The following is a 24,564-nucleotide window of genomic DNA, read 5'->3' as shown; positions in this document are numbered from 1 at the left end:
ATATTCGACTATATCAAAAGTTATAAAGATATAACAGCTTGTATTTTAGTTAACAAGAACTGGTATCAACCTGCACTCGGGTCACTTTACAACGACGTAATTATTGATTCGCCACTCACGTTAAGACTGTTTCTTGATACAGTAGTACATCACAAATATCCAGTAGGTCAATATACTACAATAATATCAATAGAAAGATTTGTTTCTGATGAAATTGAGCTAAATTTATTAGCTACTTCTTGTCATAATGTACAGGAACTGTCTTTTCATGAAAATAATATTTGGAAATTATTGAGTCAAATAAATTTTAATCGATATTTGCGTTCTTTATGTAAAATTCCATGGATTAAATATAGTTGCATATATGAACGCACAACTTTTTATCTCCTTCGAGCAAAGCTTAAAGAATTAACTGTTGTACTCATTAATGATACTGATGCAATGTACAACATAATACAATCACCTATGCCTCATTTATTGCATTTAGATATTAGGGGTTTCGAATGGTTTGCTTCTTGAAGAAAAATGGTTATTAAAATTACACAAAATAGCACCGTTACTTCAACATCTTCAAATCGTTGGTGATATACAATGGTCATTTAATGAAAGCAACAAGCGGACCATATATCCTAACAGACTTCAAAGCTTATATTTCCATATTAACAATTTTAGTTTTGGTTGGTTTCAAATCATCAAATTCAACTATAGTCACTTGAATAGGCTTTCGATAAGAGTACAGAGGGATTCAATTCAGGATCAAATTCAGCTTATAGATAAACTGGTTGATTTAATCCAGCGTATACATATTCAGCAACTTGTAGTAAATTTTTCCAAGGGTTGTGATAAGGGCTTTGTTGTGAATTATATTTCTAGACTTGTAAATAAATATAATAGATTGTACATAAATAGCAATACGTCAACTACTATTAATATGAAGCATCATATCTATGATAGACAACGACTTTATTTATATTATCATTTGGCGCCAACAACAAGTATCGATATAGTGAATGGTAAAAAATACGTGAAAAATATTTTTAAGATTTTTTACTATAGTTCTGCCAATGATATACTAGACAAAGGCCAAACAATTATATATGACAAAACGTTTATAGAACTAAGCAATATACACATAAAACAACTTACATATGAAATATATACTGATTATAACTATTCAAATACACATAAATTAAATAACTGCCGCCTTAGTCTTGATCTCCTTTTAAACTTTTTTAAGCATCTTGATCATCTTGAAATTATTTTTTTCATCCAACTATTATATTTCAGTAGGAATGTCAAATCAGTATGAAACTCTAGAATAATGCATCCCACTTTGACTAGTTTAACCATCATGAATGCGACAATACCAGCAGATTTATGTCTCTATTTAACCAAGAGTTGCCCAAAGCTATCAAAATTAGTTTTAAAAGAGTGTGAAATGAATGATAATGTCTATTTGATACTTGAATGTTTAAATAATGCTAAAGTCTGGGAAATATTATATTAACTATAAAGTGGCAAGTTTTATTTATAAAAAAAAAAGGATAAAGTAAAGTAAAATGATATATGTACAAAATAAATAACAATAAAAAGAAAGTATACAAGTGTACATAATTTAAATATCTAATAATTGTTTCATGCGTTCATAAGTTAAAAATCCAATAGCTACCATAGGTATCACTTTAATATAGCCAATTGTTAATCCAACATAGAATCCTCTAAAGCCTTTCACTTATAAATATCTTTTACGGTCTCTTTAAAACTAATAAATCTATCGGGCTTCAATAACCCACTAATTTGCATTCTTCTACGAATTACCTATAATAAATGATTTTAGTATGTACATATATACATATATATATAATTTTTTTTTTCGTTCTTACTTCTAAAGGATAACTGCTGGTTTGAGCAACTAAACCTGCTAAACCACCACATAATAGCTCAGCCCAGGTTTTAAGCCGTGGTAGCGGTTTTTGGTCATCCATATTAACATTAGGCACGAGTGTATAAGATGTAGCATAGGGATGATATCGACAAAATTGGGTCATAATATGATAAAACCAAAACGAAACACCCGCATAAGGTGTCATACCAGCTACAGTAGGTAAAAATCCTCGGTAAAAGTTCAATATCTGAATATGTTTTGCTGCTGCAGGCTCATTATATATTATTTTGCAAATATCAATTGCTTTTGGTTTGTTATCATAAGCCATTCTAACTCTAATAAGGTCTAGTGGATAAGTAAATATAACAGATGTTATACCTTATATCATTTGGGGTTAGTAATGAATCCAACTCACTATTATTATAATAATAGAGTACCTGCTAATGAACCTGCTATAAATTGTCGAGCACTACTATTTTTATTAGGAGGTATTAAAATAGCTCTTAGTTGTTCATAAGCAACAAACTTAATAGAAGCATAAGGAAATATTCTAATCAATGTAACCGAGTGTCCCTGAAATAATCCTTTTATTCCATCTCTTTTAAATATTTCTTTTCCTGCCTTAAATACACCACTGAATCTGCCTGAATATTTTTCAAATAATGGATTTCTAGCTTGAAAAAGTATTTTAACCCGATCGAGAGGTGCAATTACCGTCTTACCCTTTAATCAAAAATAATAGAGTCAATCAATCATACTAATATTCTTACATAATCATCTATATTACCATACAGCCTGCTAAACCTCCTGCAAGCCCTGATCGAATTATATAATCTAAACTTTGTTCATTTTTATGATATGCAACATGAGTACTGCTCTTATTATTATTGATAAAGCTTGCAGTAGTATTTTGTTTTATTGAGGCTTTAGTATTTGCTTGCATTCAATATATGTATATATATATATATATATATATGTATAAATATATTAATGTAAGGGAAAAGCAAAAAAGACAAAATAATACAAAACGAAAAAAAAAATAAACATATAAAATATTGTTATAATTAACGTTTACCCCGCAAAAAAAGAAGAATTAAGCAGTCGTGGGAAAATAGAGAAGAAGCTACGTTATTTTAATATAATTTATGGTGTAAAGATAGGTAATGGATGTGCTTCTGTGTTGAACACATATTGACCTAATGGTATAATATCATTTGGACTAAATAATAAATATAAGTATTTCAATGTTTCAGCCTAAGAAAAAAAAAAGTAAGCAACTATTATTGTTAAAATTATCAAATATCTCTATTTACTAAATAAAACGTGTCCATTCTATTATACATTGGAGCTGGGATATGAGTAACATCTTTTAAGGCCGCATAACCACCTTCAGGTAATTTTGTATGCTTTTCAAAGGACTCAAATATGTTCCATCCCCATTCACTAAAATAGCATGTTTAATAACAAAATTTCTCAATTTTTTTTTTTTTCATATTTTACCGATATTTTTCATCTCCTGTAATTCTGTATAATAGAAATAAACTTTCAACTGTTTCAGGACGTAAAAGATTATGTGTATCTCTTTTATGAATTCCAATATCTTCTTTTGATTCACTATTTGGATTTGTATTAAAATAAACAATTTCACTTGCTAATCCAGTAGCAGTCATATTATACATATGATAGCATGTTTTCGTTATCCCTTGTCCTAATTGAAAGTCTTCTCTGTCTCTTTTATTAGTTAAGAGATCCAAGTCGTAAAGTGATTTGCCTTCTGTTGCACCTAATACAAAACTACCTCCCATAAAGCAAACTAAATGATCCATTTTAGGATATATTTCTTTAGGCTTTGAACTATCCAATAATTCAGCTATGTATAAATATTGATTTGGATAACTGTATTGGATTAAATGTTTCTTAATTCCATCTATCGCGTGATCATATCTTTCACGATATTTAATTTCTGTTTTATTTGTTTGAAGGTATTGCTTTAAAAGATATTCTACATTTTATATATTTTAATAAATGGTATATTTGTTTATTTGTTTATTTATTTTTTGTAACTTACCATAGTAACTATCACCACGTGATCCTAATCGAATTTGTCCACTAACAAAATTACCCGATACAGCATCAATATAAATAGGAACTAAACCATCAATTACACCTGTGCCTTTTCCTTCAACAAGCTCATGTATACGCTCCATTACTTTCTCTGCTGCTTTCCAATATTTCATATCACCTGTTAAATGGCTAAGATATTTAAATTCTAATTGGATCGTGGTTGCTTCTGCTGTACTACTCGGACCAACTCCTATTGGCTTACCACTTGATAATTTAATTCCAGAATAGGGGATTCCTGAGTCTGTATTAAAGGCTTGTAATAGTCTATCACCTAAGTCGACTGCCTTTTCCAGATAAAGTGAATCGTGGTTAGAGAGATGATAGGCTGATAATAAACCTCCTAGAACACGAATAGTTGTTTCAAATACATTCACATCTTGATCTTTATTAAAATCCAACTGAGTTGCAATCCATGAACGTACTTCTTTATATTCTTTAGTAAGATTCATCAACATGAGTGTATCCAACGAATCAATCATCATTAGTCCAATTCCTCCAGGTATCCAGTTACGACCTGAATGTGTAAGTGGCTGATATTCATCTTTACCAAAAGCATCTTGAGAGTATCCCTTCCAGGCATGTCGAAAAGCATCAACAATTTGCTTTGTCTTGATGCTGTTATCTGATCCTGAGGTATCAAAGATTTGGTGGTGGATATTGAGTAAATAAGATAGGATTTGTTGTCGCTAAAGGTTTCTCAGTTGCTTGATCTAATTTTTCAAAAATGATTTCATCATTTGATCTAATTTCATCAGGATAGATGGGTACATTGGAAGTAGTCTCATGCTCAATTATTGTTGTGTCCAAATCCTTTGTTATTGATACATCTCCTTTTTGTATATAAAATAGTATAAAATACAAATTGATAAAATACTTGTGCCAAGAATTATTAATCTATTTATAGTCTTGAAAGACTAGAGAAATAGATTCTACATTAGTTTTTTTTTTTTGTTATAATGTAATCGTCAAGAAATAAATGAATACTTATTCCTACCCGTTTCTGATCTAACTTATCATACTTATCATCATAGTCATCATAGACATTGCCACGACCGTTTTTCATAATATGATAAGTGGAAAGCACAGTCCAACTCGAATCAAAAAAAAATAAAAATAAAAATAAAAAAAATATTATAATTATTTCATTTTTTTTTGTGATCTGAGATTTAAAGTTAAATAAGCTTGGCCACTCTAGTGTGGTTGATACTATTAAAATAAATGCATAAAAAATAAGATTATAGATACATATTGGACTTTTATGGTATAACATATTACAAGAATATAGTTCAATAATATGTTATTTTAAAGTAATGAGACTTTTTGTACTCATTGCTATTATAAGCTTGAGAATCTACTTATTGATACATGCATTCATATGACTTGGTCTGTCTTAACTGACCCCAAAAGAAGAGAAATAGCAACAAACAATAAAAATAATTTTTTATTACTATTCTATAATAAACGAATGACTTCCAAAACATTATATACATGTATATTTATTTTTCTATACACTTTAATTTTAGGAGAAGTAGATTCTTAAACAAAAATATAGAAATGGATCTTGGGGATATTTCATTGGATTTTATATCACTTGAATTTTATTTGTAAGTTAAATCTCAAAAACTGACTCTTCTTCTGCCCTTTTTATTTGTTTGTTATCGTGTTTCAAATGAATTTTAACGTATTTAAAAGAACAGGTAATACTCAGAGTAAGCAGAGATGTAGAGATATGTTTATATAATTTGCAAAGTTGTTATGGCATGTTATTAATTTTGCCCTGATTCTACTTGTAAATATTAAGTCCTTTCATTGTATCGTATATATATACCATAATAATAATAATAAAAGAAAAGATATCTCTACTTACTCATGTTACAGGTCTATTTGAGAAATCATTTATTGAAAAAAATAGATACGGTATTTAATATGTTTATAGAGTATGTAATATCTTATCATATTTACCCGCAAAAAAGACTGAAAACTGGCTTAAGCCAACAAATAAATGCATTACACTATTAGTAGTGAGTTTGTCTACATTCAGGGGCTGGAAACAGATCATAAAACGATCGTACTTATTCATTTCTCCATATTTCAAACTCATTTGTTATATCAGCAATACCTATTTTGTCTTTTTTTTTTCAATAAAGCCCTATAGCAGGTCTTATGGTAAATGTAGTAGAGAGATAAGAGATTTTGTACTTGTCTTTTCTACTATGCACATTCGTCTAATTTTAAATCTCAGATCGACCCAGAACGATTATGCTTTTTTACATTATTATTAGTTTTCTTTAGAATACGTATAAAAAACGATACATTCTTGAACATTATTATTATTATTATTATTTTTTTTAATTTATTTATTTTTTCTTTTTCCCTCTATTTAATTTTTTTTTTTTTTTTGTTGGATAAAAAAAATAAAATAAACATACAATGTCAGGTTATCCTACAATTAGAAATCCATTACTACCAAGCCCTCCTGCTCGACCCAAACGTCGTGAGTTTATGAAGTTAAAACTATTTAGTAACTTAACAATATCAACTGCTGCTACTCTTACTTCTTCTATCTCTACTGCCTCTATTCGTGGTCTTATGAGTCAAACAATGCATCAAATTTCTAGTGCTGGCTCAACACTTCGTTTGAACTCTGGCAAACGAATAATGCCTTTAGTAGCTGACGACGATAAACCAATCATGCCAAAATCAATTACTGAAAATAATATAAGCATTAGAAGGCTTATGTCAATTTCAGATATCAGACAACCCAGTCTTAATGAAGAGAAGGAGCCGATTGTCTATTACAATGGTGTCTGTAATACACTAGAGCAACTGCCCAAAGAGAAATTAGATTGGATTAAAAATGATGATGACACTCGTTTTTCCTTAGAAAATCCTTTGACTAATTATGATGAATCGATTGTTTTATGTAAGCCTTGTTTTCGTTTTCAGACGTTGTAAAGTATATATACAACATTATATAATGACTATAGATGTAAATATATCTAAAAAAAAAAAAAAAAAAAAAAATCATAGTTTTGATAAAGAGCAAAAGAAACCCAAGGGAATGTTTTATTTAAGAAGTAAGTTGAATACATATTTGTAAAGAGAATAGGTAAATAATAATAGTGAATAATATAATATACATGTATATCAATAGTACTTCAAGTGATTACAACCGATACATCAAAAAGTAGTAATAATGCAAAAAAAAAAAAAAAATACTTGTAATAATTTTTCTTACAAAACTTATTCTAGACAAAGTTTACCGTTGTGATGTTAAAGTGAATCATGATATCTTTCAAAGTTCATACGTTGTTAGTGGAAAAAGGGGAAGACATGGCTCTTTGCACAGTTTGATGAGACATTCTTAGTGTATGTATTGCTTGGAATTATAAGTTGATTTTAATCTATAGCCTTATTTATAGAGACGTTGCTGATGAAACAACCGCTACTATTCAAGTATATACTCAAAATAGGGGTAATCATTTTTTCGTCATCGCAAAAACCAAGTAGAAGAAGTTTTACTAGGTCAAAAATCAATAATGATCACTTTGAATCCTAAAACTAAAAAAGCAGAACGAATCAATTTGAACAGTGATCCAGACTCTTCTAGTCAAGAATTAAACCTTCAATTACTAGTAGTCTATGGCACTTATGTTAGCAAACGAGCTCAGCATTGTTAAATAATACTGTTCTTCATAAAGACTTTATCACTATGCATACTCATGATGATACATTCGCGGTATACATTTTTAGTAATTTCTTTTTTTTTTTTTTTTCCTTTTTATTTATTACTCTTATTTTAATTCATCTTTATATAGCGATGGGAAAGATTTTGGGGGGTTTTGCGAGGCGCTTATTTCGAATTATATGATTTTGAATATAAAGAGGTTTAATGATAATATATAAATTGAATTTTCCAGCTGACATTCCCCTTCTTCTGTTTATCATTTGTAGAGTCGACCACCAACTTATGTCATTCTTTTGAACAAGCTATTAAACATATATAATTCGTCACAATTAAGTGAAGAAGAACTCGGTTATGATATCGGATCAAATGGTATCGTACTTCAATTCTTAAAGAAATCAGAAGATAAATGGTTTCTGGATATCGTATGTATCTTTTACCTGAGAATTCAGCTGCTACTTCTGATTGGATACGTAGTTTTGAATATACAAAATCGGTTTTCGAAGAAATTGAAGGTGAAATAAAGTCAGTTGATAACGCTGATCAATCAACCACGAATGAAGCTTTGAATGATGATGATAATAATCAAAATGTCATTCACGATTCGAATACGACTTTAAATAATGACAAAAGTAAAATAGAAATAATTCCAAATGATGAAGAAAGAATCGAGGAAACAAATTATGAAGAAAATGAAGAAGAAGCCACATGTATTCCACTAAAGTTTATGTGGTAGTTTCTCTTTTCAATTATATCAATTATTTTAATCTCTAGAATAAAAAAAAAAAAAAAAAAAACTTTATCCAACTATTTACAATATTATTTAGATTGTGTTCTTACTTAAATATATAATCAGAAAATATAAAGAATACTTATATTACTTATGCATGGAAAATGATTTTTACTCTTTATATTTTGATCTTTTAATAATGCTGTAGTCATGATTGAAATAGTATTTTCTTTATTCATTACAGCATAAAAATTATTCGGTTTATAAAAGTGAAATGTGGAGTGTGTTCACTTTCCAATAAAGACACTTTTAGGAAATGACTTTTTTTTTTTGATAACAGCCTCAATCTCAAATTAAAAAACAGTTGTAATTGATTATCTGATTTTAAGTATTTGGTGATAATCTTTTTTAGGTTTTAGCAGGGAGTCTTTTTTTATTTTATTTTTTTGGGAAGGGGGGGACGGCGGGGATACAATTAAGCATAATAATGTTAAAAAAAAAAAAGTTTTCTTCCGTCTCATTTTCTTTTAATCTGATAAAAAATTTATCTTTCTTTATTCCTTTATGCCACGCAATAATATACCCAATTTATTAGACGGAAAAATATTAACAGGTGTTTTACCACCTGATAAACAGCCTCCACCTCAAAATTTTTTATCAAAATATAGTCAGCCTATATTAGTTGACATAGAATCTTGCATAGATGACCCTTCATTAGCTCCATTAGGCATTCATGTCAAGAAAGGGAAAAAAATAAAAAAGAATACAAGTATTACGTCTAAAGAAGGGCAAGTACAGATTACAGATTCCAGAAAACATGAACAAAGAAGACTTTCTTTAAGTAGAACATCAAGCAATACTGTTATGCTAAGAAGAAGAGGATTAGAAACCAGTCAGTTAGCCGAAGAATTAAATAATTTACTTTTACCTTCGTTAAATTCTTTCTTAAAACTACCTTACCATAATCAGTATACAACTATTTTAGAACTCGATATTTCAAGAAATCGTTTAGATAGTTTACCGTCTCAAATAAGTGAACTCATTCATTTACGAATCTTAAATGCTACCTCAAATCAAATTACCGAGATACCTTCAGAACTCTTTGCTTTAAAGGAATTAGAGGTTCTATCACTTTCACAAAATCAAATCACATTTATCCCTGAAGACATGCCCCGTCTTTTACCTAATCTAGTGACTTTTCGTATTGCAGCTAATTTGATCGAGAGCCTACCTAAGCGATTAAACTACTGGCAAAAGTTACGCCATTTGCAGCTCGGTTCTGTTTATGGAGGAAACAAATTAATTCAACTTCCTGATAGTCTCACAGAGATGCCTGTGCTCGAAGAACTTGATGTCTCTTATAATCAACTCCGAAGATTACCACCTGACCTACACTTGTTACAAAGCCTACAAATCTTAAACGCCTCTCATAACCAATTAGAATGCATTCCTAAATCCATTACAAGGTGTTATCAATTAAGGTCGCTCAATCTATCTCAAAATCACTTAACAACTTTGCCAGCTGATTTAATGCATCTTCAGCGACTTGAATTATTGGATATCAGCGAGAATCTTTTGTGTATTATGCCTGCTGAAATATTAGAAAGAATGCAGTCAACAACCTTATTAATCACAGGTAATCCTCTTACAAGGCCGGGACATTGCGATCAACAATCAGTAGATAGTGGAGATGCTTATTCTCGTATTTTAAGACAAATGATGCAACGTGGTGTTCCTCGTTCTTCTTCTTCTGGAGCATCATCACCCATTCTTCATTCACCTTCTGTTGCTCGATCATCCACTTTCATAAACAAGAAAGCATCTAAACAAGAAGAATGTGGCCCTTATGGTATGGGCTGTTTATTACCTGAATCTTCTTCTGCTTCTTCTTCTTCTTCTTCTTCAGCAGCAGCAGCAGAAATAGCAGCGTCAACTTCTCATTCCCCATATGATGATGAAGATGCCACAATTGATAAAGAACTTGCTTTTCATGCTCAACAATTAAACATTAATAAATCTCAATCCATCCTTTCTAGTTCATCTTATCCAACATTAGCAGGTTTAACAGCAACGCATTCAAGATCAAAATTTGTACAAGATCATTCAACCCATAATAACTCTTGTGTTCTAGTTGATTTCCCACACGATTCACCTTATCTACCAAGCGAAACAGCTCTTTTACTTTCCTTACGAGAAATAGCCACACGAACCATCTTGCAACAAAATTTAATAAAGAAAATACCATTTGAATTACTTCCGTATCATTTATCACAGGATATTATGGGAGGAGGGCATAAGAAGATATGCTCATATTGCTCAGGTCCCTTTGTAAATGAATGGGTCACATCAGTACAGATCAAAAGTTATGGAGGTCATCCAGCAGTTGTACGACGTGTAAGGTTTTGTTCAACGCGATGTTGGACTCAATGTTTACCAAAAGAGCAGTCCAAGTCTGTTATTTGTGTTCATCACTGAAGTCTCCCCCCCTTTTTTCTTCTTCTTCTTCTTTTCTTTTGTAGATACCCTTTCTTTATACTGTTACATAAATAAAGTTATAACTATTATAATGTTTATATAATATACACAAGATATACCGTAGTAGAGTCAATCTTCATTACTTCCCATCCTTTTTTTTTATTATTATTATTATTCATAAATATATTATTATGTAGTTTTATCATATAAATCAAACCAGCATATACATGATCATTTTGATTCTATCCTTTCGTGTTTAATCAAAAAATACAAAAAAAAAAAAAATCTTATTTTGTGTATAATCAAGTTAAAGAATAGAACTCACTTTTCTTTATTTATTTATTTCAATTTATGAATCAATGATACTTTCAATCTCATTGATCATATTGGATATTCATTTTGTCTATCATTACATTTTTTTTTTCTCGAAAGCACAAAAAGAATTATACGAATTCGAAACTCTCTCTTTTTTCTTTTTGAGAGCACACAAATTGTCTTACTGCTGCTTATTGAAAATTTATTACCGGGAATATGAATTTCCTGTGCCGCCCACTGTTGTAATAATAATAAAGATGATGAAAGTCACACAGCTATGTTGAAATTGCATGCCCTTTTTTTTTTTTTGTTATTATATTATTAAAAAAGAAAGGGGGGGGGGAGGGGGATAGTTCAATGAAAGCAAAAGAATCATGAACATTTTTCGACAAAGTCAAAAACTCAATTGGACCCATGTACTAAAAATCAATACATGTTTTATAAGCACTTATTCTAATGTTGTTAAAGACATGACTCAAAGGGGTCTTGTTTCAAATATAACAAGGTATAGTTTGTAGAAGAAGAAAAAAAAAAAAAAAAAAAGAGAGGGACACATATTTATATTTACAACTTCCTCTACTACTAACACCACCACTTTTTATTTTTATTTTTTTCATATGTACCTGTTGACTAAAGTCCTGAAATAATCGAAAAGACAAACAAACCTACAACCATTTATTGTGGAGTAGATCCAACTGCCAAAAGTCTTCATTTAGGCAATCTTGTAACACTAATGGGCTTATTACATTTTCATATTCGAGGACACCAGACAATTGCCCTTGTTGGAGGAGCAACAGGGTCTATTGGTGACCCATCTGGAAGAAAATCAGAACGTGTACCATTATCACAAGATATACTTAGGGAAAACGTAGCAGGCATTGAAAGACAGATACATAGATTCTTTAAAAACGGTGCAAGTTACGCTAATAGAAGAGGATTTAATGATTCCACCCTAGATACAAGAGAACCAAAAGTATTGAACAACTTTGATTGGTTTAGCAATATGTCAGCGCTTGACTTTTTAAGTTCAATTGGAAGATATGCTAGAGTCAACAGTATGCTGGCAAAGGAAAGTGTAAAGTCTCGATTAGAAACAACACAAGGTATTAGTTTTACAGAATTCTCCTATCAACTTTTACAAGCTTATGATTTTTGGTATCTTCATCATCATCATGATTGTAGAATCCAAGTGAGTAAAGGGAATGCTTATGTAAATCTATTCTATTTTCTTATCGTCTTTATATTAGTTGGGAGGGAATGATCAATGGGGTAATATTACAGCTGGCATTGATTTGATTGCAAGAAAGAAGAAAAAGAAGGACGATACAGAGTCAGAGTCAGAGTCCAAGGTTTTTGGGATTACAATTCCACTTTTATTAACTTCAACGGGTGAAAAATTTGGTAAATCTGCTGGTAATGCAATTTGGTTAGATGAATATATGACAAGTGTATTTGATTTCTATCAGGTAAAATCAAGCCAATGTATATATACGAATCAAACATTTATATATTCATATACAAGTATAGTTTTTAATGAAAACTACAGACGAAGATGTTGGAAAATACTTGAGTATGTTTACTTTGTTAAAAGAAGAACATGTCTCTGAAATTATGGCTGAACATCAAGTAAGTAAAATAACAAAAAAAAAAAAAAAAAAGGTGTGTTTATATTAAAAAAAAAAAAAAGAAATATCCAGAAAAAAGATTTGCACAAAAAAAACTTGCAGATGAAACAACTGAACTCGTTCATGGAAGTAAGTAATCTGTTTATTTATATAAATATGACAATATGGAAATCAATAGTAACTTTGAATTAGTTGATGGTTTACGTAAGGCAAAGACAGCAACTCAAGTGCTTTTTGGTGAAGATCTAAGTACTTTATCTGGAGATCAAATTATTGAAGCTTTCAAGACAGATAGAAATCGGTTTATAAAACTTGATCGTTCAGCTGTAATCGGATCTAGTATTGATATCATTGCTTCTGTTACAAATGCTGCTAAATCTAAATGTAAGTCATCCTTGTTTAATTATATATATGACACTAACATTGATCATCTTTAGCTGATGCACAAAAGAAAATTAAAGCAGGTGGATTTTATTTAAATAATCAAAAAATAACCAATGTTAAGCACGTAATTGAAGAAAATGACCTTATTGATGGGAAAGTATTAGTTTTACGTACAGGGAAATCCTCTTATTATTTAATTCAAATTATATAACTGTATATTGAAAAAATAAATGAAGACTGTTCATCTATACTACATACTAGTGTTGGTTTTTTTTTCTTCTTCTTCAATTAACTGCTTTAAAAGATATTATTCGATAAAAAATAAACTAAAAAATGCTTTACAGCAAATCCTCAGTCTTGCAGTATAAAAGATGAAATAAATAAGTAAAGAGAGAAGTAAGTCAGGATGGATCACTACGATTGCTTATCATCTTATTATTTGACATTATATGTATATGAATGACATCCATGCAATAAATAGATTTTTAACTTATTAAGGGGAACAAATGTTTATTACAGTTACTTAAAGACAAGATATACAATAGACTTTAGAAAAAGGATATAATACAATTACATATTGGTATCTTTTTTTTTTTTTTTTTTACTATCTTCCTTCTTTCCTCCTCCCCTAAAAAAAATAGAGAGAGAAAGAGAGAGAGAAAGAGAGAGAGAAAGAGAGAGAGAAGAGAGAGAGAAAGAGAGAGAGAGAGAGATGAGGAGAGAGGGAAGAGAGGAGTAAAGTGTGGAGATTTTTTTTCCCTTTAGGCCATTCTGTTTTGAGTTAAAATCATTTGCATCCAACTTTTAACCAACTTGAAAATCTTATTAGATCCCTTTATTTTGGAATACTTGACTGCAACTATGTGAGCACTCTCATTATTATTTTCATCTGGCGATTTATTACATCTTCTTTTAGATAAAGATACAACATCCATTGTTAACAAGACAAAACTGCTTGTTTCACGATCTTCATTTTCAGAACATTCAAATATTTTTTCTTGTGCTGCTCGACCCATAGATAAAAGATCATGATGACTACTGTTCCCCAAAACAAGTCCCGGTGTAGATGAAAGACCTAATGATGAACTCGATTGTTGTTGTTGTTGTTGCTGTTGTTGTAGTAAAAAAGGGGCTGATAATCGACGTTTCTGTCGACTCCACCAACCTTCGGAACTTTGCTGTGAACTATATGCACTAATTGTCGAACAATGCCTTGGATAAGGGACGGTATCCTCTTCATCTAATATGGAAAATCGTCGATAAGGAGGGTAAAGATTTGAATGAGATAATCTTTTGTCCTTTATATATGTTGTATAATCATTTCGTATCGTTAATAAACAAACAAGTTTTGTACTGGTTGCTTGATAAAAAGTAATTCCAAGAATTTCACAAGCTAAACGAAGTATTTTTATCATCTCTAGTTGATTTGTATCTTGTAGTTCATGGTTCAAATTTCCTCGAGTGGTCATGTCAGGTAGAGTATTTGAAAGGTTATTCATAGAGAAAGAGGGTCTATGATGATGAGATTTCTTCTCAGATACAAAAGTAGAGGATGAGGCTGAACAATTTGAAATAACTGTAGTTGAAGATCCAGTATGAATAGAATTACATTGGATTGTAAAGTAACTAATATGATCTTTAGTTACTCGTTGATATAGTTGAGATAAGTTTAATGCTGAAAATGATTTTAAAAGCTGCTTCTTGTTCTGTTCCAACATGACACTACACTCAATTGGAAGATCCTCTTTTTTTTTCTGTTTACGAAATAGATGGCTAATAGGTGATTTTAAATCAGAACTATTGTCTTGTATACTACAAAGTTGAACTTGTTTTAAAATATCCAAGAGATTTTTATTGAGCTCATGAATAGTTTCAAATTGAGATTTCAGATCGATAGGATGCTTTGATGAATGATTTGCTGACGAACTCGTAAAATAAGTAGAGGGATGAAGGATGTGATAAATAATAGTTTTAGGTATCTTGAATAATTTCTGTTTCTCTACTTGAAGATCTTGTTTACATTGCTTTTTATAGTTTTGTGCGCTTGAATAAATTTGATTCGTGTCATCTGTTTTTGTAGAAAGTGCAAGCGATTCAGTAGCTTCCAGAGCATTATAGTTACAATTAGATGCATGCTCTTCAAAGATATCTTCCAAGGCACCAAAATTATTAAACCATGGATCATTGCTTAAAAATGTCTTGAGACTTAATCTATCATATCTATTCATAGATAAGCATTTTTGTATTGTATGTCCAAGTTCTTGACTTATATGTGAAGGAAGTGTATAATTTTGACTGATGATATACTTTTTTAATTCTGAAGGAGCTACATGTAGATACTATTGTTTTTAGAAAAGAAAAGAAAAATACATAATAAACATAGGTATATATATATGTATATATATAGATAGAGTTATATTTACACTTTGCATGAGAGAAAAGCTCACGACCAGCTGTCATTCTAAACAGCATAACACCTAAACACCAAGTATCTATTTCAGGACCAATATAAGATTTTGCTGTACTGATTTCTGGACTATAATATAACATTGATCCTATCATTAGTTATATTAAATTACCTTATTATCAATTAAAATAGATATGAATGTATAAATGTATGTATATACAATACCACAAACAGTTTTTAATCTTTGTAAACCAAATCTATTTCCTAAGCCAAAATCAGCTAATTTAACTTGGTTTGTCGCTGAAGTCAGTAAAATATTAGGCGTCTAAACAAAATAATGAGTATACATGAATGTACGTATATATGTGTGTATGTATGTATGTAATATACCTTTAAATCTCTATGAATAACCCACCTAGAATGGCAATGATTTATAGCCTTTACCACCTGACGAAATATATCACGAGCTCATCTTCAGACATAATTCCTTTTTTTATTTTCTTTAAATATTCTTCCAAATTATAACCTTCAACATATTCCATGATCAAATAAAGGGCATCTGCTGTTTCATATGTTTCATACAGTTTGACTATATTTTCATGATCTAATATTTGCATCAACTCTATTTCCCTTACAAGTCTATATATAATACGATAAGCATGAGCTCTTTTATTAATCACCTGTAAATAAATGAAAATAAAAATAAATAATTAAATGAATAAAGAATGAAAAAAGGTTTTTTTTTTTTTTTTTTTTTTTTTTTTTTTTTTTTTTTTTTTTTTTTTTACCTTTATAGCAACTTTTTCACCAGTTAAATAATGATAAGCCAACATGACTTTACTGAATTTACCAACACCAAGTGGAGAATGAAAAATGTAATCTCCTATACCATTTAATAAACTATCTGAATTAAAAGGCGCTGCTGCAACTCCCGCTGCTGCTGTTAGTGTCTGGTTTTTCTTATCAAGTTTGCTCTTGTGATAAAGGAGTCAATCCAATTTTTTGTTGTTGTTGTTGTTGTTGCTGTTGTGGTGGTGGCAAAGTAGTGAATGTTTATAGTTAGACGGTAAATGACTTGAATTGACAATAGAATTGTCTTGTTCATCTCTCATTTCTACTGTAGTTGACTTGTGTCTCCATTTCTTGTTTGATCGAAAAGGATTCAAGACCATGGTTATGTAAAGCCAAGAAAAAAAAAAGCAAAATAATAATAATAATAAAACGAAATAAAAATAAAAGAGATTAAATAAAGACAAAGAGAAAGGGAACTAAAATAAATGATAAAAAAAAAAAAAAAGAAATAAATAGATGTGAAACCTGTATACCAAGCAATAATAATGTAAAACTGACTTGTATTACAAAAAGAGGTGTATAAATCAAGTTAAAAGCGAGTACAGAATTAAAGGAGAGAGAATTCATAAAGTAACATTATAAAGTCAAATTTTGTCATTTTAGCTGTAAAAAAAAAAAACAACATACAAATAAAAGAGGGAGGAAAGAAAAAGTGCTTACTATAGCAAATAGTCTTTTTTTTTTCTTAACCTGAATTATCTTTTAAGGAAGCTAGTTTCTAAGAAACTTGGTAAATACTAGTTACTAGACATTGATGCATATAATCAGTTACTGATTTATGCGGTTATTAACTTAAAATAAATAAAAAATCCAGGAATAAATTCTTATTCTTCACGAGTTATGTAAAATACTATTATAGCTTATAATAATATTAGATCCAACTTTTTTATCATTTTATTTTTTTAGATATTAAATAGTCCATTTCTTGCTAAGCTGATTCTAATGAATAGGTACATTCTGTGCTATTCTTCTTCTCTCTTTTTATCTAATTTCTTGATGCTAAGCTCCTACTTTCTTATAATATTCGAGTAGCCGTTTATGACCACCTGATTTAGCGAAATCATATGGTGTTCCAATTTACGTGGAATATAGGAATTAAAGTTACAACCACATCGTTCAATTAAGAAAGAAGCAACCTCTAAATGTCCTTGACGAGAAGCCCAATGTAAAGGAGTTTCACCTCGGATATCTGTTTGATCTATAGGTAATTGACAGTTTGTATAAATAAGCTACAAGATCTGTATGACCTGAAGCACAAGCAAATGAAGTGTATTTGCACCTAATAAATTTATAAATTTAATAAATTTAATAATCAATAAAAATTAATAAGCTCAGTTTTTTTTTTTTTTTTTTTTTTTTTTTTTTTTTTATTTTTTTTTTTTTTATTTATTTTTATTTTTATTTTTTTTATTACCCATGCTATCGACTTGAAAATGATATTTGGATGGGGTAAGTGATACAATATATCAACTACAGTGGTATGACAATGTTCAGCTGCAATATGAAGTGCTGTTTTATTTTTAACCCAGAACCTCTTGAGATCGTGAGGTCAGCACCTGCTTCTGTTAAGGCTGCAAGCCAGGGAGCCAGCCCATACTTGCTGCCAAATAACCTGGCGTGACTTTATCTTCTTCTACATGACTGAGGGTCATCGCATTCGGATTAGCCCCATGTTGAAGTAATAATTCTAATGTACTCATAGCTTCATAATAATCGCAGTATGAATTAATCCATATCCATATTTTACTATTTTGTGGCTTGAGGATTGTTTTGCTGTATTTGGTGAACCACCACGTCTTAAAAATTGCTATATGTGTATATGCATCCCACCATTAATTTTTTTTTTTTAAATCTCTACTCTATTATAATTTATATACTTTACCTAATCATTTTTTCTATCGGTGAATTAATATCTGTATCTTTACTTTTCGCAATTGTTTCCCAAATGCATCTGAGCCACCAAAGGAAGTGGATCTACTTTACGTTGTTGAATGATGGAGGTATTTATGTATCCTGTTTGCTGACTTGCATTCGTCATTGAACGACTCACTGAGGGATGAGGAGGAAGAGTAGTAAAAGGAGGTGGAAGAGTAGAAGGAGGTGGTAGTGGTGGAGAAGAAGAAGAAGAAGAAGGAAGAGGAGCTTGTGATGAAGATATTATTAAAGGACTACTACTTGTATTGTTTTGCCAAGATCCTTTTCTTCCTTGTGTATACTTTATCATATTATCTCCTCCTTCTGTACTGCTTGAATGAATACTACCTGCAAAACCACCCGTTGTGGTAGTAGCATTTGAGTTTTGACGAAGACGTGGCACAGGTGTCTGTTGTTCAGACGGATAACCATTTATCCAATAAGGTGAACCTGATGTAGTTGATGAACTTGTAGAAGAGGAAGAAGATCGAGATAGATGTTTACTCTTTGTAGATTCTGAAAGTGGTTGATGATTGATTAAAGAAGGAAGAGGAGTAGTAAAGGATATGGAGAAGAAGAGAAGAATAAGAATAAGGCATCCCCCCTCAGAAAAACCAGATTGAGAAGAAGAAGGTGGAGGGCTTATTGGTACACTCGTTGTTCCAGCAACAAGTTGATTATAATTAGCACTCGTCATGATTCTATTATTTTCCAATAATGAAGATGAATTAGAATCCATAGATGGACTTCGAGGTCGATTATGACTCAAAATTGTTTATTTAATTCTGCAGCCTTTTCATATTTCTTTTTAAAGAATTGCATCTCTCGAACTGCTTTCTCATATCGTCGTTGATAATTGTTTTCTATGGCTTGTAAATTTTCATATTCTTGCTCAATAACATCTGATCTTTGTTGAAGTACTGAAATAAGTCGATCATAATCAGTAACAATTCTTTTAATTCAATCTGAATAGCTTGTCGTAACTCTTCATCTGATACATGTTGCATTAAACTTAATATATTCGCCTTTGGATTATTATTATATTTCGTTTTGCTCATCGTTATAAAGTTCATTATTTCTGATATATTTTTGAAGTTGCATTCTTTGCATATTTCGATTCATATGATTGTAGTGTTCCTCAACTTGCTTTATCGCTGTAGGTGATAACATCTTTTATTAGTTAAATACAATATAGAGTAAAGAGGAGATGATAGAAGAGTAAGACTATACAAATATATGAATATGTATATTTATATTTTTATATATAAATGTATGTAAAAAAAAAAGGAGATACAAAAAAAAAAAAGAAGCAATTTCCCTTTTTATTTTTTTCCCAATGATGAGATTCAAAGGGCGGCCATGATTAACTACAACTAATTTATATTTAAGGCAACAATTTAGATCTTTCTATGAAATCCTAACTATCTGTTGTGTCTCAAGGAAAAAAAAAAAAAAAAATGCGGTACCTGAAAAATCCCCCCTTTTTTAGATTTAAGACCATTGTTCTTGTTTCCTATAAATATACGATGAAAGTTTATTTTTACAGATTTCCTGAAACAAATTTGCACAGTAAAGTAAATCGTTTCTCTCATTCGTACAATTATTTATACAGTAATGTAAAAGTAAATATGCTAAAGATTTTTTTTTTTAAAAAATTAAAGATATTAATATTGAGAGAGAGAAACATAAATAACAAAGAGAAGAGTATAATGACAAAAAAAATCAAGTCATAAATGCAATTACAGATATAGTAAATAGACAGAAAGATTAGCACTTTAAAGTTTTATTTTTATTTATTTTTTATAGATGGATAGTATGTCTATCGAAAAATGAAAGCCATTGTATAGGACAGATTAGTAAGTTGCTAATATTCTTTCTGACATCAAAAGAATGTATAATAAGATTAAAGCGATAAAAAAAACACGCGCAAACACAAGAAAAGATTTGGAGTAGAGAGATTAAAGACAACATAGTGATGATTTTAAAATGATTAAATAATTCTGCCACTAAAGTATACTATTCGTATCTCGCAATGAAGGGAAAAGAATCTAATTGTTGTAACTGCCAAGTTTTCACCCCTCATACTCAGTCTTTCTGATTATTTTAAGTGATGGTTTACAAAAGAAATACCATGTTACCCATTAAAATGAGAATGAGTGGTATAGTAAATATCCTTTATAGAAAGTTACAACAAAAGGATTGCCATATAAATGCATTTACAGTAGATGCTTATGAATTTCAAATACCAATAGTAGAGTCTCTTTGCACTGTTTCCTACACAGTAAAGCAAATGGAATGTCATTATGAAATATATATATATATATGATCTGCAATACATGTTTATAGGGCAATACAAATAATCTAGAATTAACAAATGAGGAGTATTCTCATAGTATTAGAGATTATAGCAACGAGATGTAAATGTTTACAGCATATTATTTTCCAAATTGAATAAGTCATGAATGTTCAGCTTAGTTTACCAATAACTGTTGCAGTAAATAGAATGATTCCATTGAGGATAATCGTCAAAGATAAAAGTGTAAATATTGAATTATGCGAATATCAACATTGAATTGAATCATAAGTATTGTCCTCCTGACCGCTCCTTTTATTTCCTTTGCTTTTGTGCAAGTAGGTTATCTAACTCTCTATAAAGTATAGGGGGCATTGACTTCTGAAATCATTGCATATTAACTTTATGTTCAAAACTACTAATGATAATATACCGAGATTTCGAGTGCATAATTGTAAAAAGACGATTTCTTGTATGCTAATCATAAAAGAAGACACAGCTCATTTTAAGGAAAAAATAAACTACGATTTAGTAATCAAGTTCAATATTATGTAATTTCTAATGTTATATATACAATATACAAATGTTGGTGAGAATAAATACTCAATTGTAATCTTTTTTTTTCTAAAGAAAAAAAAAAAAAAGGAAACATAATCATTATATAGTGCAGTCATACCTATATAGTTCTATTTTCTTAAATTAGTAAGTAACTATCAGATGGTGTGCATTAGTAAAGTGGTCTACTATTCCAAATAAGGAATTATAAAATAAACACAAAAGAAAAAGGGTTTTACTTTTTATGTTAGGTTATACACAATAGGTATGTATGTATGTGTGTATGTGTGTGTGCATGTTAGATTATGTAATAAGCACTACATTCAACATATTGTATCTTCCAAGTTATACAATCCTAGAATAAAGAAAGAGAGAACAGATGCTTTTTCTCCTATTTTTTGTTCGACTTTTATAAACTCTATTTATTTAAGAATTTGATTAAACGAGGGCGCTTTAAACATATTTTTTCCATATTTCATCTGACCTTCTCATCATATGAAGAGCTTGTGCTACAGACAATAATCTATATGCAAGTGCTACAAAGTAATCTAAAGCAAAGACCAACTAAAAAGAAAACTTTATTTCGTGTAAAACTTAATTAAAATTCTCTTTTTTATTATCCTTTAAGTTTATAAATATTCCTATTGGCTTCTTGACAGGGAGAGGAAGGAGATATAGGAGAGAGAGTATGTGTGTATGTGTGTTCTTTTTTTTTTTTTTTAAAAAAAAAATAAAGCGATTAAAGGAGAAAAGAACAATACAGCATCTATAAACATGATATATATATAAATTGTATAGGGGCAGAAATAAATAGTAGAATTTGGAAGAAAAAAAATAAAAAAATATGATGATGATTTCTATGTATTCAGATAAATATCTTTTGTATACATATCAGCATGAAAATACTATCTTTTACAAACACAAACTATATTATTTTCCTTAAAAATACACAAATGTAAATTACTGCCTTTTTGGAATATATATACTTTTCAGATCATCTCACTCTTTCCTGCAATTAAATGAATGATATATTCACTTATAACTCATCTATTTATTATTATTATACATAATAGTAGCTTATTCGATATATACTTTTTATAACATCAACATTTAAAATAATCTATTTTCCTTTATCTTCTATTGATGATATACGTCGCTTCTTTGCGATGACAAAATTCTCATAATCAGCAGGAACAGTGATAGAGGGATCCATTAAAGTCTCAGTATGTGTAATATTTGCAAGGTAACGACGGAAAGCCTTTTGAACTGCTTGCATCTTATATGGATTTCGAGTATAGATACGAATATTTATGTCTTGAAATTTATTAGGAATCATATAAGAGACCTTTTCTTGTGGAATTTTAAAAGATTCTATTTATAAAATCATGAATACATGTTATATATATGTGTGTGTGTGTTTTGTATAATTTACTTGCCTTCTTGATTAAACTTTGAAAAGAAACGAATTGAATCGACAGGGTTACTGTCATTCATAGAATAATTGACTTTAGAAAAATCAACAATGATATCTTCTTGTACTAATCCAGCATTATCTGTTTGATGATTAACAATATCTTGAGGAGTCACTCTGTCCTATAACATAATACATACATACATACATACATATTGAAAATGCTTCATTACAACGTTTATATATACTAGACATGTATCCATGCATACCTTATTTAAAAATAATTCTAATTCAGGTGGGATCAAGTATTCATCTACAAATTTATACAAGTTACGTGTTCTAAGATTCTTGATAATCTCACGAGCCTCTTTTAATTCAGGACATTTGGATCTTTTCGATAGTATGAATAATATCATTTAGATAAAGATATTCTTCTGGCTTATTGACTGCATCTGAGATCTTTAAATAACTATCTATTTATTATTATTATTTAGTATTATTTGCTAATATAAAGTGAATATTACCTGCAGATAAAAGTGCATCCACAATCATTAATTCAATTGCTTTACCGACACGATGATTATAAATTTGCTTGAATAACTATACCGTGTATGAAACATTTCATACATATTATAAACTTCTTTATGATGATAACAAATTTCATCATGAATGACTCGGCTATAAACTAACAGTCTTTTCGCATCATAAGAACTACGTAATCCCATATTATAAGCATCTCTTTCAATATAATCAAACTTGTCTACATCTACACTATTCTTTTTATTAGCAACAATATCAAATAAGAATCTACGATCAGCATATTTTTGACTAAATGAACTTGTAGGTTCGCCCATAATTAAGTCCTTCATAAATTGAATATCTTGTTTTTCAATATCAATATGATTATCATCAACTAAATAATCAAGCATCATTTCTGAACCTTGTTCATGAGACCAATTCAAACCGGGCTTTGCCTGAGGCATAAATACATTATCAAATACATGGCTAAATGGTCCGTGCCCTATATACACACACATTTTACGATATGATATCAATATGCTATTAATAAACCCCAAATCACGCCCTCACTCCCTCCCTCCCTTTTCTTTACCCAAATCATGACATAGTCTATATAGCATTTATCCATATATGTATTACACGTTGAAAAAAAAATGAATATCTATACTATACTATACTATGTTCATCATATCATATTTACCCTGCTAATTTAATACATCGAATTTCATCATTACGAATATCCAATTCTGGCTGATCTCTTGCAAATCTTTCAATAAGTGTTCCAGAAAGATGTGATACACCTGAAATATGATTATTATACACATCAATATATATATGTATATGCCTATATATTTTTCATTACCTATTGAATGTTCAAATCTATTATGACTTGCACCGGGAAAAACAAAATAAAGTACTCCTAGCTTATATTATATGTCAAAAAAAAAAAAAAAAAGATGTCACATATATCTTCAAGTACCTGCTTCAAACCTCTTAAACGCTGAAACTGAGGAGTATCAATAAATTCAACTGTATAGTCATTCAATGTAATATGTCCCTAAGTGTTAAAGTAGATGATAAAATTAAGTATTATTATTATATAAAATAATACTGTCTACATACATGAATGGGATCATTGATGACTTTATGTCCATTATAACGGAATCCGAATTTGTTGAACAAATGAAGAATTAGCTTCAAATGTATTTACAATACTATTCATTTTTATAAAGAAAAAAAATGAAAGAAATATATACAACGAAAAGAGAGAGAAAGTAGGATGAAGCTTCTTATATAAATTTAGACTTTTATTGGTTATAAGAAATCAATCTATTTTAATGCAGTTATTTTCCTTCTTCTCCGCCACCCTAGTATAAAATCCCGCCAGAAA

General features: G+C 29.8%; 10 protein-coding genes across 10 annotated transcripts; 4 read left to right on the top strand and 6 right to left on the bottom strand.

Moving 5' to 3' along the window:
* Window positions 1-1,511: 1,511 nt before the first annotated feature.
* BX663DRAFT_169747 (mitochondrial carrier domain-containing protein) lies at window positions 1,512-2,928 on the bottom strand. Its single transcript, XM_051521650.1, has 4 exons — window positions 2,673-2,928; window positions 2,323-2,608; window positions 1,884-2,263; window positions 1,512-1,818 (listed from the first exon to the last, which is right to left on the bottom strand). The coding sequence occupies exons 1-4, from the start codon at window positions 2,826-2,828 to the stop codon at window positions 1,729-1,731; spliced, it is 912 nt and encodes a 303-aa protein (XP_051380206.1). The 5' UTR covers window positions 2,829-2,928; the 3' UTR covers window positions 1,512-1,728.
* On the bottom strand, window positions 2,750-5,121 carry BX663DRAFT_518987 (glycoside hydrolase family 47 protein). Its single transcript, XM_051528939.1, has 7 exons — window positions 5,004-5,121; window positions 4,869-4,923; window positions 4,778-4,836; window positions 3,954-4,611; window positions 3,386-3,887; window positions 3,199-3,328; window positions 2,750-3,139 (listed from the first exon to the last, which is right to left on the bottom strand). Exons 1-7 carry the CDS (start codon window positions 5,070-5,072, stop codon window positions 3,029-3,031), a joined length of 1,584 nt encoding a protein of 527 aa, XP_051380205.1. The 5' UTR covers window positions 5,073-5,121; the 3' UTR covers window positions 2,750-3,028.
* Window positions 5,122-5,468: 347 nt separating this feature from the next.
* Window positions 5,469-5,813, top strand: BX663DRAFT_518984 (uncharacterized protein). Its single transcript, XM_051528938.1, has 2 exons — window positions 5,469-5,613; window positions 5,702-5,813. Exons 1-2 carry the CDS (start codon window positions 5,498-5,500, stop codon window positions 5,748-5,750), a joined length of 165 nt encoding a protein of 54 aa, XP_051380204.1. The 5' UTR covers window positions 5,469-5,497; the 3' UTR covers window positions 5,751-5,813.
* Window positions 5,814-6,400: 587 nt separating this feature from the next.
* BX663DRAFT_518975 (uncharacterized protein) lies at window positions 6,401-8,467 on the top strand. Its single transcript, XM_051528937.1, has 9 exons — window positions 6,401-6,960; window positions 7,040-7,086; window positions 7,262-7,357; window positions 7,434-7,484; window positions 7,517-7,684; window positions 7,711-7,748; window positions 7,828-7,896; window positions 7,964-8,119; window positions 8,140-8,467. Exons 1-9 carry the CDS (start codon window positions 6,440-6,442, stop codon window positions 8,428-8,430), a joined length of 1,437 nt encoding a protein of 478 aa, XP_051380203.1. The 5' UTR covers window positions 6,401-6,439; the 3' UTR covers window positions 8,431-8,467.
* A 477-nt stretch (window positions 8,468-8,944) lies between these two features.
* Window positions 8,945-11,001, top strand: BX663DRAFT_518973 (uncharacterized protein). Its single transcript, XM_051528936.1, has one exon. It carries the CDS (start codon window positions 8,989-8,991, stop codon window positions 10,897-10,899), a length of 1,911 nt encoding a protein of 636 aa, XP_051380202.1. The 5' UTR covers window positions 8,945-8,988; the 3' UTR covers window positions 10,900-11,001.
* A 546-nt stretch (window positions 11,002-11,547) lies between these two features.
* On the top strand, window positions 11,548-13,509 carry BX663DRAFT_518971 (tyrosine-tRNA ligase). The gene is made up of 7 exons (XM_051528935.1): window positions 11,548-11,719; window positions 11,851-12,403; window positions 12,462-12,680; window positions 12,742-12,840; window positions 12,902-12,968; window positions 13,032-13,223; window positions 13,277-13,509. The coding sequence occupies exons 1-7, from the start codon at window positions 11,589-11,591 to the stop codon at window positions 13,432-13,434; spliced, it is 1,419 nt and encodes a 472-aa protein (XP_051380201.1). The 5' UTR covers window positions 11,548-11,588; the 3' UTR covers window positions 13,435-13,509.
* A 475-nt stretch (window positions 13,510-13,984) lies between these two features.
* On the bottom strand, window positions 13,985-16,802 carry BX663DRAFT_488682 (kinase-like domain-containing protein; the record flags this gene model as incomplete). Its single annotated transcript, XM_051524836.1, has 7 exons — window positions 13,985-15,549; window positions 15,647-15,778; window positions 15,856-15,955; window positions 16,021-16,045; window positions 16,075-16,310; window positions 16,419-16,604; window positions 16,716-16,802. 7 exons carry the CDS (start codon window positions 16,800-16,802, stop codon window positions 13,985-13,987), a joined length of 2,331 nt encoding a protein of 776 aa, XP_051380200.1.
* A 544-nt stretch (window positions 16,803-17,346) lies between these two features.
* On the bottom strand, window positions 17,347-18,619 carry BX663DRAFT_518963 (uncharacterized protein). The gene is made up of 6 exons (XM_051528934.1): window positions 18,080-18,619; window positions 18,015-18,053; window positions 17,897-17,991; window positions 17,564-17,711; window positions 17,494-17,528; window positions 17,347-17,459 (listed from the first exon to the last, which is right to left on the bottom strand). The coding sequence occupies exons 1-6, from the start codon at window positions 18,180-18,182 to the stop codon at window positions 17,445-17,447; spliced, it is 435 nt and encodes a 144-aa protein (XP_051380199.1). The 5' UTR covers window positions 18,183-18,619; the 3' UTR covers window positions 17,347-17,444.
* A 1,438-nt stretch (window positions 18,620-20,057) lies between these two features.
* BX663DRAFT_518961 (uncharacterized protein) lies at window positions 20,058-20,471 on the bottom strand. The gene is made up of 2 exons (XM_051528933.1): window positions 20,199-20,471; window positions 20,058-20,146 (listed from the first exon to the last, which is right to left on the bottom strand). Exons 1-2 carry the CDS (start codon window positions 20,365-20,367, stop codon window positions 20,136-20,138), a joined length of 180 nt encoding a protein of 59 aa, XP_051380198.1. The 5' UTR covers window positions 20,368-20,471; the 3' UTR covers window positions 20,058-20,135.
* A 1,771-nt stretch (window positions 20,472-22,242) lies between these two features.
* Window positions 22,243-24,464, bottom strand: BX663DRAFT_518954 (uncharacterized protein). Its single transcript, XM_051528932.1, has 10 exons — window positions 24,355-24,464; window positions 24,154-24,231; window positions 24,037-24,097; window positions 23,891-23,974; window positions 23,294-23,676; window positions 23,180-23,255; window positions 23,038-23,128; window positions 22,925-22,994; window positions 22,681-22,837; window positions 22,243-22,615 (listed from the first exon to the last, which is right to left on the bottom strand). Exons 1-10 carry the CDS (start codon window positions 24,394-24,396, stop codon window positions 22,365-22,367), a joined length of 1,293 nt encoding a protein of 430 aa, XP_051380197.1. The 5' UTR covers window positions 24,397-24,464; the 3' UTR covers window positions 22,243-22,364.
* Window positions 24,465-24,564: the final 100 nt, after the last annotated feature.

Source organism: Cokeromyces recurvatus (assembly GCF_025118155.1).
Source record: "Cokeromyces recurvatus strain NRRL 2243 chromosome Unknown BX663scaffold_25, whole genome shotgun sequence".
Classification (NCBI taxonomy): domain Eukaryota; kingdom Fungi; phylum Mucoromycota; class Mucoromycetes; order Mucorales; family Mucoraceae; genus Cokeromyces; species Cokeromyces recurvatus.
Note: the sequence above shows the minus strand (reverse complement) of the source record. Positions and strands in the feature narration are given on the sequence as shown.